At 47.0% G+C, this 13,358-nt stretch overlaps 1 protein-coding gene across 1 annotated transcript; it reads right to left on the bottom strand.

Moving 5' to 3' along the window:
* Positions 1-5,524: 5,524 nt before the first annotated feature.
* On the bottom strand, positions 5,525-13,211 carry klhl18 (kelch-like family member 18). The gene is made up of 10 exons (XM_049002079.1): positions 12,944-13,211; positions 10,596-10,726; positions 10,069-10,209; positions 9,709-9,907; positions 9,003-9,163; positions 8,749-8,885; positions 8,385-8,607; positions 8,028-8,132; positions 7,566-7,677; positions 5,525-7,327 (listed from the first exon to the last, which is right to left on the bottom strand). The coding sequence occupies exons 1-10, from the start codon at positions 13,070-13,072 to the stop codon at positions 6,941-6,943; spliced, it is 1,725 nt and encodes a 574-aa protein (XP_048858036.1). The 5' UTR covers positions 13,073-13,211; the 3' UTR covers positions 5,525-6,940.
* Between the last annotated feature and the right edge of the window lie 147 nt (positions 13,212-13,358).

Genomic DNA, 13,358 nt, shown 5'->3' with positions numbered 1-13,358 from the left:
ATCACCGTGTTTTGAGCTCGACATGAGGGAGGCGGTAGCTTGTGGTTTTGGGAGGCACCGGGGGGGGGGGGGGGGGGGATAACACATCCACGCAGGAGTTCTGTAAATTGCTTTATTTTTCTATGGGATAAGTAGATGACGTAGAGGATTCCAGTCAAACTACAATACTAATGACTGAAATGACCCGAACCACTGTTTCTGAACCCGGTTCCAAGGAACCTACGTTTTTGCTCCCTGACAGACATTTTTAGATGAAGAACATGGACCGTCTGCGGGTTCCCAAGGACCGGTTTCAGAAACATTGAGCTGGACGACGTCAGAATCATTAGACAAGTCGGGGAAAACAAGCAACCTAAAAAAGGCCAGTTGAAAAAAGTTAAAGATATTCGGTGCTAATCCGCTGTGGCCTTCCCACCTTCCTCTCGTCCTTTTTGCCACTTGACAACCTAGTGAAGACATTTCACCACATAAGCGTATTTGGCATCTGATTCAACTATAAAACAGCATCATCCAGGCTCTTATATTAACAGTCATATCAATCATATAAATCATAGTAAAATACTTTAGCTCTCAGAAAATGTCAGTGTTTAATGTGCATGTCTGTCATCTGTTAATATTGTTCAACACTGTACGCTGTCAAAAGAAGCCTTACTGTTCACACTTAATTATCTGCTCCGGCTTCACTTTGAGGCAGGCAGAACACATCATTTTTAATTGAAGGGCTCAAAACTCACTCTATCAGCCCAGACGCGTCACGGGTGGGTTTCCTATGACAGAGAAGCATCCGGAACAGGGCCGGGGCCTCTTCTTAGAGGGAGGAGTAGCAGCTCTCCCTCTGTGGGTCTGCTCGGTGGTCGCCTGAGTCCACCGTCCCTGCATACGACATGAGTGAGACCATGGGGAGACTGCCTGCCCCAACGTCAACCCCCCAAGAGCTACTATCAGATTACCTGCAGCTCTCGTTCATGGGGAGTGCTCGCTGCATTTTCATCCCACATGGTTGGGGTAGTCAATGGGGTTCTGGCTGTGGACCTTTCCTAGTTGGTAAAAGGCTGTTTTAACAAGCTGACAGTGTGACTTCAAGTTACATCAATTTACATAAAGTATGGATGGTAACATATATTGAACATGGAGGTTAGGATGACTTGAAAAGCATACACTGACTGCTACCTATACTGAAGCAAATGGAGACCAACTCAGAAACAGGCATTATAATTTATTGCTGTCCCGCTTCCCCAGAATATGTTTCCTAGGGTTAGACAGCTAGATTTACACCCACAGGACACTGCGCACCTCCATACTACACAGTTGAACACACACCCACAGGACACTGCGCACCTCCATACTACACAGCTGGATTCACACCGACAGGACACTGCGCACCTCCATACTTCACACCTGGATTCACACCCATAAAACACTGTGCATCTCCATACTACAGTTGAACACACACCCACAGGACACTGTGCACCTACATACTACACAGCTAGACACACACCCACAGGACACTGCGCACCTCCATACTACACAGTTGAACACACACCCACAGAACACTGCGCACCTCCATACTACACAGTTGAACACACACCCACAGGACACTGCGCACCTCCATACTACACAGTTGAACACACACCCACAGGACACTGCGCACCTCCATACTACACAGTTGAACACACACCCACAGGACACTGCGCACCTCCATACTACACAGTTGAACACACACCCACAGGACACTGCGCACCTCCATACTACACAGTTGAACACACACCCACAGGACACTGCGCACCTCCATACTACACAGTTGAACACACACCCACAGGACACTGCGCACCTCCATACTACACAGTTGAACACACACCCACAGGACACTGCGCACCTCCATACTACACAGCTGAATTCACACTGACAGGACACTGCGCACCTCCATACTTCACACCTGGATTCACACCCATAGAACACTGTGCATCTCCATACTACAGTTGAACACACACCCACAGGACACTGCGCACCTCCATACTACACAGTTGAACACACACCCACAGGACACTGCGCACCTCCATACTACACAGTTGAACACACACCCACAGGACACTGCGCACCTCCATACTACACAGTTGAACACACACCCACAGGACACTGCGCACCTCCATACTACACAGTTGAACACACACCCACAGGACACTGCGCACCTCCATACTACACAGTTGAACACACACCCACAGGACACTGCGCACCTCCATACTACACAGTTGAACACACACCCACAGGACACTGCGCACCTCCATACTACACAGTTGAACACACACCCACAGGACACTGCGCACCTCCATACTACACAGTTGAACACACACCCACAGGACACTGCCCACCTCCATACTACACAGTTGAACACACACCCACAGGACACTGCGCACCTCCATACTACACATCTGGATTCACACCCACAGGACACTGCGCACCTCCATACTTCACACCTGGATTCACACCCACAGAACACTGTGCATCTCCATACTACAAAGCCGGACGCACACAGGAGAGCAGCCTCATTTCCCCCACAGCCCTGCAGAACCAGTGCTGCTGAAAAATTTCTGAAATCAGCTGTTTGGAGAACTTGCATTTCACCAAAACTTTTCATGTCTTTTCCCGAGGGAACATTCATCCTGGTAACATCATTTTGTAAAGACTTGTTTTCCTGCCAAAGAAAACTGTCCCAGCACCACAGCCCTATAATTCAACTATTCTTCAGGGTGTAAATTACATACTTAGCGGAAAATACACCAGATATGTCCGTCAGCCTGCCTTCAGCCCGTAACTATAACGTATCCCGGTGATGATAAGGTGGCTGTGTACTTGTCCGGCTCATTTCAAAAGTACAGTAAAGACAAGGGAAGCCCTGTTAATTCAAAAACCAAACGGAAAGAACAGAATCGCGGCGTCTGGGCTCCGGGACATGCGGCATCTCCATAAAGTCTTACCTTCGGTGGTTCCAGTCGGTTCGTCGTGCCGCTGCTTTCCACAGGGAAAGCAGACAGCGCCCAGGCAAAGGCGAACAGGCAGAGAGCAGCCAGGGCAGCTTTCATCATGCGCAGCTGGGGGCCGTCTGCGCAGCGCTGAGGGACGGTGGCAGGGTGGGCGACGGCGTGCGATCAAGACAGCCAGGAAGCCCTGTGTGATGGGGCTGGCGGAGAGGTGGTACTGACCAGGGACACAGAATGTCCCTCCCCTTACAAACAAGGGGACGGCTTACTGGAGACCCAAAGGCAAGGGTACAAAACCAGTTAACACCAATTTTAAATAGCTTTATAGCAAACTGCAATGGGAGGAAAGCAGCTACGACTACTAGTTAGGTTTTTCTGTATAAAATTAGGCCTATATCAATACAACAACAACAACAAATTTATTTTTATATAGCGCATTATCACAACATTACATTGTCTCAAAGCGCTTTACAGTATCCTCACCCAAAGCCCCCAGTGAGTAAGCCATAGGCGACAGTGGCAAGGAAAAACTCCCTAGAAGGAAGAAACCTTGAGAGGGACCAGACTCAAAGGGGAAGCCCATCCTCCAGGGGCCGGCAGGGATAGTCAAATAGAGAGAGGAGAGCAAGGAAGATAAGCCAATGCCGAAGCCGAGTCTTCTTCCAATTGCCAGGCAACCAGAGGTAAGGCAGCGGGTCATACATGGAAGATCAGAACGGCGAGCTGGATGCAGGGACGTCACTGGTGGTGGTCGGGTGTGCTGGATATCTTGATAGATTGAGGTCTCCAGGCATCACCCCCCAGGAGGAGTAGGGGAAATAAAATGTACAATTAGGCATAGTAGAGGAGGCTATTGGCAGTGCTAAAAGCTAGGTGAGTACAATATGAAGTGCAATCTGCAAGCTCCGGCAGATATGGCTATGGCAGCATCAGTAGGAGGGAGAGGCAAGTGGGAATGCCGGCATGGGGAGTCCCTGAAATGTCAGCACTCCAGTTCCACAAGAGATTGCAAAGCTAGAGTGACAGCACTGACAATCCAGTTCATCCAAAGCCAATGGCACCGATCCCCACCCAGCTCTACACCTCACACTACAGGTCTGACTGGGAGTGAAGAGTTAGCTAGGGCTAGAACTAGTGTCCCTATACGCTAAACTAAACAGGTGTGTTTTTAGTCTGGACTTGAATATTGAGAGTGAACCTGAAACCCGCACATCCGGTGGAAGACCATTCCACAGCTGAGGAGCTTTGTAGGAGAAAGCTCTGCAGCCTGCCGTAGCTCTTTCTACCCTAGGCACTAACAGATATCCCATGGCTTGAGAGCGAAGCAAGCGTGGAGGGTTGTATGTGGTCAGCAGTTCACTAAGGTATTCTGGTGCAAGGCCATTTAGTGCTTTATAAGTTAATAGCAGTATTTTATAGTCAATTCGAGACTTAACTGGCAGCCAATGAAGAGAGGATAAGACCGGTGTAATATGATCAAATTTTTTAGTGTTTGTTAGAACTCTGGCTGCAGCATTCTGTACCATCTGAAGTTTATGCAAGGATCCAGACGGGCAACCCGATAGGAGGGCATTACAGTAATCCAGTCTGGAACTTACGAAGGCATGTATTAGTTTTTCTGCATCATTAAGTGAGAGCATCTTACGAAGCTTGGCTATGTTCCGTAGATGATAAAATGCAGTTCTAGTAATACTTCTTATGTGAGCATCAAAGCATAGATCTGAATCGACAAGAACGCCAAGATTTCTAACTACCATGTTAGGTTGTGTAAGACGATAATGTGACCCTATTTGAAAACTAAAACTCAAAAGAAGTCACAATAGTTTTAGGGATGAGGCTGTCAGGCCATAAATTTGCCTCTTATTATATGCCTAAAATGTACGCACCGTAATTTAACGTCTGACATTGTTCATTACACCAAGTTTCAGATAACGTAGGGCCTCCTCATGTAGTTCAGAAGTGTGGGGATCAAACCTTAAAGGTTTTTCAGTTTTGTCATCCAGGTTTCCGACTCTCACGCATCTGCCGTGAGTCACATTCAGATTCTTACACTCATGCACGAAATCTTATGGCAAACCTACAATATTCCATTAAATACCTAAAATGAGCTACACCAAATGTGTCGGGACAGCTTGGAAACCTTACAGACTATTTACAAGGCGATATAAATCCTACACACATGTAAATGTGTGTGCAAACTGGTCTCAAATTGAAAATCTCACACCATCCAGCAGACCCAAGTCGGCAAACCCTGCGTGATCACCGACATAAATCACCCCTGCACATTTTGGAGCGTGGTTAAACCTTAAATGGAATATAAAATGAAAATATGCAGAGTTCCAAGCATTATCAGTGGATATAAAAACAAAAATAGCATTAAATGAGTTACACGGAGTGAGCATTATATAGAAATCTGCGTCAACCCCAATATAGCTACAAATCTGAGGAAGATCAGAATTGTGCAAGAGACATCTAACCGCTTCCAAGAACAAACAACCAGGACCGATTCAGTCATTAAGCAATTAGTACTGGAAAAGACATCCCAACACATTTCTCACTCTTTAATGAGAAGAACCTGGAAAGGAAGAGCAGGCTCTTTATCGGAGGTAGGTACACAGACTTGGGTGGGGCAAGAAGGAACCCACCGTTCATCCAACATTCAGATTCATATCGGAATTATAGCGACGTAAAAATCCATTTGCAGGGTTAGGCACCACAACAGCAACCAGAGTTGAAATATTAAGGTAAATAAATACAATCTGAGGTACAGTACCAAATCTTAATGTAAAAATACTGCAATCATGATGCCTATAGAGAAATTAAACCAAAAAAAATCAGAAATGACAGCAGAATCAATATTCTAAAGTCACAGCAGTTATAACTCATGTGAAATATGCAACATACTGTGCAGCAGAGAGACACAGAGTTGTATGTACACAAGGAGACTGACAGTCCCAAGCTCGGAGTGTAATTTTCACTATACAGGCTTCCCCGCCTCGACAATCATTAGATAAGCAAGCAAAACAGCAACATTATCGCAACACTTGTATGTCTGTAAACTGACAACTAGAGGCATTTGATACAAGTAGCGGGAGTGCACTTTGGTCCTGGAATGATCAGAAGATATGTGACGGCAAAAAGGCTATCTAAGAAAACAAAAGTGCTGGAAGTTTGGGTCTAATTCTCATCCTCAGCTCCAGGACCTGAGCAAAGCAAGGCGAATGTCCTGTACATACATCAGCACACTGCCTTGCATGTCAGTTTCAAACTCCAACAAAAGCCGCCGTTTGCAGAACCTCCACCACATGCACCCTTTACATATGATAAACGATGATTCTGCTTCAATGTTCAATCCAACATTTGCTGTGGTCATAATCACCATACAAGTCTTTAATTGATCCCATGTTCCTCCCAGCACCAGTCAGCCTATCGCTGGTCTCCTTGGTGCAGTAGTACCACTTTATCCCAAATCTTTGCTCCCAGTTCATGAGCGACACCTCCTCTCATCAGCAGCTGATCATCCGTCGGCGCCATCATGGGGTCCCTGGTGTCATTCCCAGCACCCTGAGGACCAAACGCCCTCATCTCCCCCCCCCCTCCATCTGAGGGAGGTCTGAGATGATGAGGAGCTCATCTCCAGATCCTGTTTCAGCGCACGCTTGGGCTCCCGTCTTCCACACACAGCCTTGAGGGACAGCTTCAGTTCTTCGTCTGCCCTGAAAACCGTCTTCAAACCCATGCAGACGTGACACGCGACTCAGAGACGCCGACGGAAATATAACCTGCCCAATCAGCACCAAAATTATTTCTTCCTCTCGAGGAAGGAGGGCAGGCCGATCAGATAGATACATTATTAATTACGTTGACCTCCAGGAAAGTCCAGAAGTGAATTTACCAGACAATAAAAAGGAAAACATAGTAAAAAAGAAAAATTTAAGAAAGGACAGTACGCTTGCGTAGGGCTAGGCTGGTTGGAGGGGTATACACCCAACTCCCACCCCACCCTCATGACATATCATAGGAGCCATGTAAGACCAACGGTTCGTCTCTGGGTCGTACATCTCCACCGAACTGAGATTAGACTGTCCGTCGTAGCCGCCCACAGCATACAACCGGCCGCAGCTGGCTACCAATGAGACCCTGCTGCGGCGTGTGTTCATGGCCACTAGATGGCTCCACTGGTCTGCCACAGAGCTATACACCTCCGCGCTGCTCAAGAATCCCGAACCGTCGTATCCTCCCACAATGTAGAGCTGGCTGCCGAGGGCTGCGGCGCCATGGCGACACCGTTTGTTCATCATTCCCGTCACCGGGTGCCACAGGGCCGTGTGCTGGTTGTAGTACTCCACCTGTTGGAGGAGGAGGAAATCGTCCTTGGGCTTGTCTTACCATGTGATCAACTTTACATTTTATCCATGAGCCCCAAGCTTTCGGCTTATTATAAAACAGCTCATTTAACCGACAGTGAATCTATCAGATAATAAAAAGTAAAAAAAAAATTTTTTTTTTACACAGTAAATCTTACAGTTTACATTTTTTCTGCAAAATTCAGCATTATTGTGTCATGTTTCTAAATTTCTGACTGACCGTGTTGAAGATCTGAAGACCATCATGACCGCCTGAAACAAAAATTCTCCCGTCAAACACCGTGACCCCAGCTGCACTACGACTCGCCGTCATCTCCGTCACGACTGTCCACCTGAAAACATTCAAATACCAAGATTTACAATTTTTATCATAAACTGAGCTGACCCGTGTCTCATGAAAATGATAAAATCAGCTAAAAATGTCACGACCGAAAAAAAAATTACTCCTGAATCGAAACACCTGGTGATCAGGCATTTTTATTTTAAAAACTAAATCCGCCACAACAGAAGTTCAGTTTAAACTGAATTTAGGGAAATGAAAACACAAATGTTCTCCGCCCTCTGTGTGGTCTGAAGGGTGTTTCTGGTAAGTAAAGAGTTACATCTCGTTTCAAAAGGCCATTGTGCCACATCAAAGAGGCCACGAAGTTCCACTTCAACCAAGAGGGTGTTGCACACAGACCTGTCAGCTTCGGGAGAATAGCACTCCACAGAGCTGAGGGACGACTTGCCGTCGTAACCTCCACACACATAGACGAGTCCGTCCACCACCACGGTGCCCATCGCACTGCAAAGAGACACAAAAAAAATCTGTGTCAATTCACATACACTCAGCTGGACCTACCAGCACCAAACACACCGGACCAGTTCAGTCAGGAACCAAAAAAAAACAAAGTTCAAATGCGGTCTTGGGTTTAGTTATCTGCCACAGCTCGGCATAGCTGCTCATGTTGTTCACATGGATGCAGCATCCCTCATTTCGGCAAAGGCAGGAGATGCCATAAAGCACTTTGTGGGCGTCTGCTCTGAAATTCCTCACCTGCGTTTGCTGTTCATGCTGGCCACCTGGGTCCAAGTATCCGTCTCTGGGTTGTAAACCTCGACGGTGCTAAGCCGTGATTGGCCATCGTATCCCCCAATGGCGTACAGAAGTCCGTTGACCACTGCCACGCCCACTCGACTTCGGGTCGTGCTCATTGGCTGACAGCGCTCCCAAAAGTTCCCAATCGGGTCAAACATCTCTACCACATTTAGAGAGTCGCCTGTAAACAGATGCAGCATTTTAATATCGTTGAGATGCTGGATACCGAGTTGGTATCTCACAGCTCAAACAAGCTATCGACTAATCAGAAAGGTCCTCAGAATTCTCAGTTCACTACTCAGCCCATCAGCGATGACGATACCTGCACTGTTCAATCCCCCCACTGCATAGATGAGTCCTGCGATGGAGGTGCAGCATCGTTGCCGTGTCTTGAAGGCTGGCAGGTGGGGACGTCGCTCTGGCATCAGATGGTAATCTTTGGCTTCGTCTACCAGGTCTCTGTTTGCAGAGGACAGCTCCCAGATCAGTCCGGGATCACAAACCCACCGAGTACTGAGAAATGACGCTTTATTTTCACGGTAAGGGAAGACGCGTCGGCGCTGGCCTGCACCTCACCTGCACTTGTGGCAGCATCGCACCAGGTCGTCCTGCTGCACACGGTCGGCCAAGAACTGGGGCCGGCACAGCGGCAGCCGAGTCTTGGCGAGTAACTCTGGGAGGAGCGAGCCGCGCAGATCTTGTTCGTGCCGGACCCATGCCAGGACTGCCTCGAACACCTGCCCGGGTACAAATCGAGGGTGAGGCCGGCACAAGGAGGCACAAGGGGGACACAATTCTAAAGGGTATAAAGCAGGTATCTTCGAATCTGGCCCTCGATTCCAAGTCCAGGCCGTGTTTTCAGTTCTCCCAGGTAGTCAGTTTAATAATTACCGATTCTGATTGGCCAGAGGCTTCACACCTGGCTCACAAGTAAAGGAAGGCTGGAAAATCACCAGGGCTCAGACCATGAGGACCAGGATTTAAGCCTTGAACGCACATGCTCCTAGGTTTAATCGAGGGCCAAGCCAGTTCAAGGGGAACACAAATCGAACAGATCTAAAGCCTAATTAAGGATGGAAACATCCTGCCCAAAAGAGCTGCCTTCAGCACAAGTGCAAAGCTACCAGTGTCAATTTCAGTTTACTGTGTAGTCAACACACTGCTGCCATTAAGAGTCAGCAGCATGTAAACATGTAAACAGCTGAGTCACTGACTTCCAGTGAACTTAATCAGATCCTTTCACTGGTCATAACCAAGAAGCCAGGCTGCCTGCCAGTCCAACCTGTTCCTCGGCCTTGACGTTGAGCTCATCACAGCCAACCAGCTCAAGCAGTTCCTCCGCCTGCAGAGCCAGGAACTCCTCCGACATGGAGACATCCACAAAGTGCTGGTGTACGAAGCTGTTGGCTGTGTCGTACAGCGTGGTGCACATCATGGTCTCCGCAAACTGCCGCACCCCCAGACAGTTCTTGGGATGCAGCCTTATTAGCACAGGCAACGAAAGAGTGGGACTTAGACAGCTGCCATCATTTGACTGAAACGCGAGCCGCTTCACTGATCTAACCACGTCTTGCACAGGAAAGGCTGGGGTCAGGGTGAGATCAGTACAGGTGGGGGGGGGGGGGGGGGGGGGGGGGCTCACCTCTCGCGCAGGAAGGAGCAGCATGCGTCCTTTACATTTTGCAGCTGCAGGAAACTGGCACCGATCAGAAGAGACTGCACGTTCTGCTGGTCGATGGCCACATGACCGTTATAAGCGAAGTTAATCAGGGCCTCGAGTGCACTGAGGGGGAACAATCAGAGGGTGTCAAACAAGAGTTTGTTCTGCATTTTTATTTTAAATAATGCACATCAAGAGTTCAGAGTCCTTCATAAACCAAATATAATAATAAATATGCACAAAAAATAATATGCACAACATTTAATATACGGTACAAGTATCAAGGTGAGGCATGTCACATAGTCCCATTAAAACTGAAAAACAATCATTTAAAGGAAGTATAAAATCTTGTCTGACCACCCAGAAAAAAAATTTCACGTCATTAGTTACCGTAAAATGGCAGTTATATTAACCACAGTAGTGAAATTAACTAGTGTGAACACAGGTGAACAAGCCTGGACTCATAAAAAGGGGGAAATGAAAGGGGAAGTTTCTGGTACACGGCCTACCTGGGGTCCATGCCCTGCATGGTGATCTCATCCTGCTTGCACTCCACCATGTCGTTGGTGAACATGGCGTGGAAGTACGGGATGGAAGCGGCCAGGACGATCCTGTGGGCGCTGAACTTGTGGTCTCCGACCTGCCGGGGCGGAAATGTTTATACAGCCATGTTTCTAGTTTAAAAGGAGAAGCTCAGCAAAACACTAAAATCTCCTGTCGTCAGTCACCCTAATGTCCACACTGCACATTCATTATTTACCAGCGGGATGAAAGAATGACTCCGCAATACAGCATTTCGAGCAGCTGATTAATCTTTTAACACCTCAAACACGTTGTTTTACGAGAGAATTAGCACTGATTGGACAGCGCTGAGTGGTAACATGCAGGTCTATGGATAGAGGCTTTCTGCTTATAAAGCTCAGGCTTAATTTAATAGGGGGACGATGCTCCAGGAGAACTGCTTCCAGTTCTCCAGTGACAGTGAAGTCGGAGTGCAGGAAGGCTGTCATGTCAGCTTGTTAAAGGGACAATTTAGAGTGTTTCAGCATCACCTAAGCACTGGAGTGTGAGCGACCAGACCATGCTAACAAGTGCGCTCTTCAAACAGAACATTTTACTGGTTCATTTACTCTGAGATCTGACACCGTTGTGCCAAAAAGACAAGCCATCAAAACAAGCCACATTTGCCCTTAAAGCACTTCTCAGTTTATTTGAACCTACCAGTCTGTAAAGGATGCAACACAGTAAAAAACCAGGGAGCCAATCGTTGTGGTTCCGTCTGTCTCCATTACTGAGCCCGTGGGAAAGCAGAAAGTGGATACTGGTGGCCTGTTACACAGGGCGCAGTACGTGTAATCCACCGTTAAGCAGGATAAGACGGCAGGGGAAACAGACGCAAGCAGCCCAGGAGCTCCTGCATTTCTTCTAACACAAAGCACTTTGATCCTTAGGATTAGGTCAAGGGCAACCAAGTAGAGGAGCGGTCAGCAGATCCTTTCAAGCAGAAAAAGGTGATGATACTATGGCACAATGAATGAAGAGATGCTACTGGCTTTACGTCTGAAGATGGTCTGCTGTGTGACTCCCAGCCTTTTACGTTTATACGACGAACCGACGAATGAATAAACAAATACATGAATAAACAAACAAACACAAAAGAATGAATGAACAAATAAACACATAACTAAACATATGAATGAATGACCAATACTTCTGTATAGATACAAGATCACTTTAGCCTGATTCAGTGATGGTACATTTGTAATTAGGGACTTTCCTGGCATAAAAAAAAATCCAGCACCACATAAAAGAAAAAGTTGTGTAAATCCACAAAATACTATTAAAAAATCTATTACATTGCACAAGACAAACACGGAGGACATTTCTGATAGAACACCATCCCTATTACAAATTACTTTGCATCAAGAAAATAAAACTAAAGGACAAGACAGTTATGGTTACAGACAGAGCAATTTAAGTTCAGTGCTGAATTAAAAGCAAGCTGTTACAGACAACAGCTTTCGTTTACAAATGAGACAACAATGCTTCAGACGAAACTCAACCATTTAGGTTTGTTCTAAATATACAGAAAATGTACTGCATTAATTTAAGTCCAAGACGTCAGATGTGTGCTCAGAAAAGGCAGTTAGATAGACAGCAAATAAAGACATCTTGAGTGTCCAGTATACAGCCATGAGAGGCAGCCAGAGTCATTCAGAACGAGACAGAATGAAACAAGCGACCATGAGAGGCAGCCAGAGTCATTCAGAACGAGACAGAATGAAACAAGCGACCATGAGAGGCAGCCAGAGTCATTCAGAACGAGACAGAATGAAACAAGCGACCATGAGAGGCAGCCAGAGTCATTCAGAACGAGACAGAATGAAACAAGCGACCATGAGAGGCGGCCAGAGTCATACAGTACGAGACAGAATGAAACAAGCGACCATGAAAGGCGGCCAGAGTCATACAGAACGAGACAGAATGAAACAAGCGACCATGAGAGGCGGCCAGAGTCATACAGAACGAGACAGAATGAAACAAGCGACCATGAGAGGCGGCCAGAGTCATTCAGCAACAGAGTAAAACCAGACAGGCCGGGGTAAAGGGAACCGCACCGGTATCATCTGCGCGCTTCTTCCGCAGTAAAGACGGATAATTACAAATCGGTAATTAATGACTGCGATCCCGGGCGCCAAGACTCTTCCTTACAAATGGTCACCTGGTGACACCCGTCGCTCAACAGAACTGGAAAGTTACAAACGCGATTATACCCGGCGACCCCCGTAAAGGGTGGATACGCGAAATGCCCGTTTTTAAATGACAAACGATAGCCAGGGCCGGGTTAATGTCTCACCTTCAGAGTGACATCGCAGAGTTTCCCCTGTCGTCTGATCTCCTCCATCACCGCGTAGCCCCGATTAGGCAGGTCGTGGACGGAGAAATGCACCAAATCTTCCAGTTCTTCGAAAATCATATCTCCCATCTTAACTAACAGAGGCCACCTAAAGAATCTAAATCGCCTAACGAAAGAGGACTGCGCCTCGTAGGACACCGTAGCCGCGTTTCTATAAAGATGTGCTCTTTGCGCTATTGTTAAAACATTTCAAATCGCCTAACGAAGGAAAATGATCTTCGCAAGACACCGTACAAGCGTTTCATTAAAGCTGTTCCTTTTGCTCAGTTGGACAATCTAAATCGATATGAGCCTCATAGGGCACCGTACCAGTGCTTCTCTTAGCTCTTTTGTTCTGTTGATGTAATATATTTAA

Source organism: Brienomyrus brachyistius, unplaced genomic scaffold (assembly GCF_023856365.1).
Source record: "Brienomyrus brachyistius isolate T26 unplaced genomic scaffold, BBRACH_0.4 scaffold64, whole genome shotgun sequence".
Lineage (NCBI taxonomy): Eukaryota > Metazoa > Chordata > Actinopteri > Osteoglossiformes > Mormyridae > Brienomyrus > Brienomyrus brachyistius.
Note: the sequence above shows the minus strand (reverse complement) of the source record. Positions and strands in the feature narration are given on the sequence as shown.

Bases quoted from the DNA above. Each gene is read 5' to 3' on its own strand.
- klhl18 (XM_049002079.1), bottom strand. From the start codon at position 13,072: ATGGGAGATATGATTTTCGAAGAACTGGAAGATTTGGTGCATTTCTCC. The intron at 9,908-10,068 runs GTGAGCCCCCCC...TGTGCTAATAAG, and splicing joins TGCTCCTTCCTGCGCGAGAG to GCTGCATCCCAAGAACTGTC. The intron at 8,608-8,748 runs GTATCGTCATCG...ATCTGTTTACAG, and splicing joins GGGGGGATTGAACAGTGCAG to GCGACTCTCTAAATGTGGTA.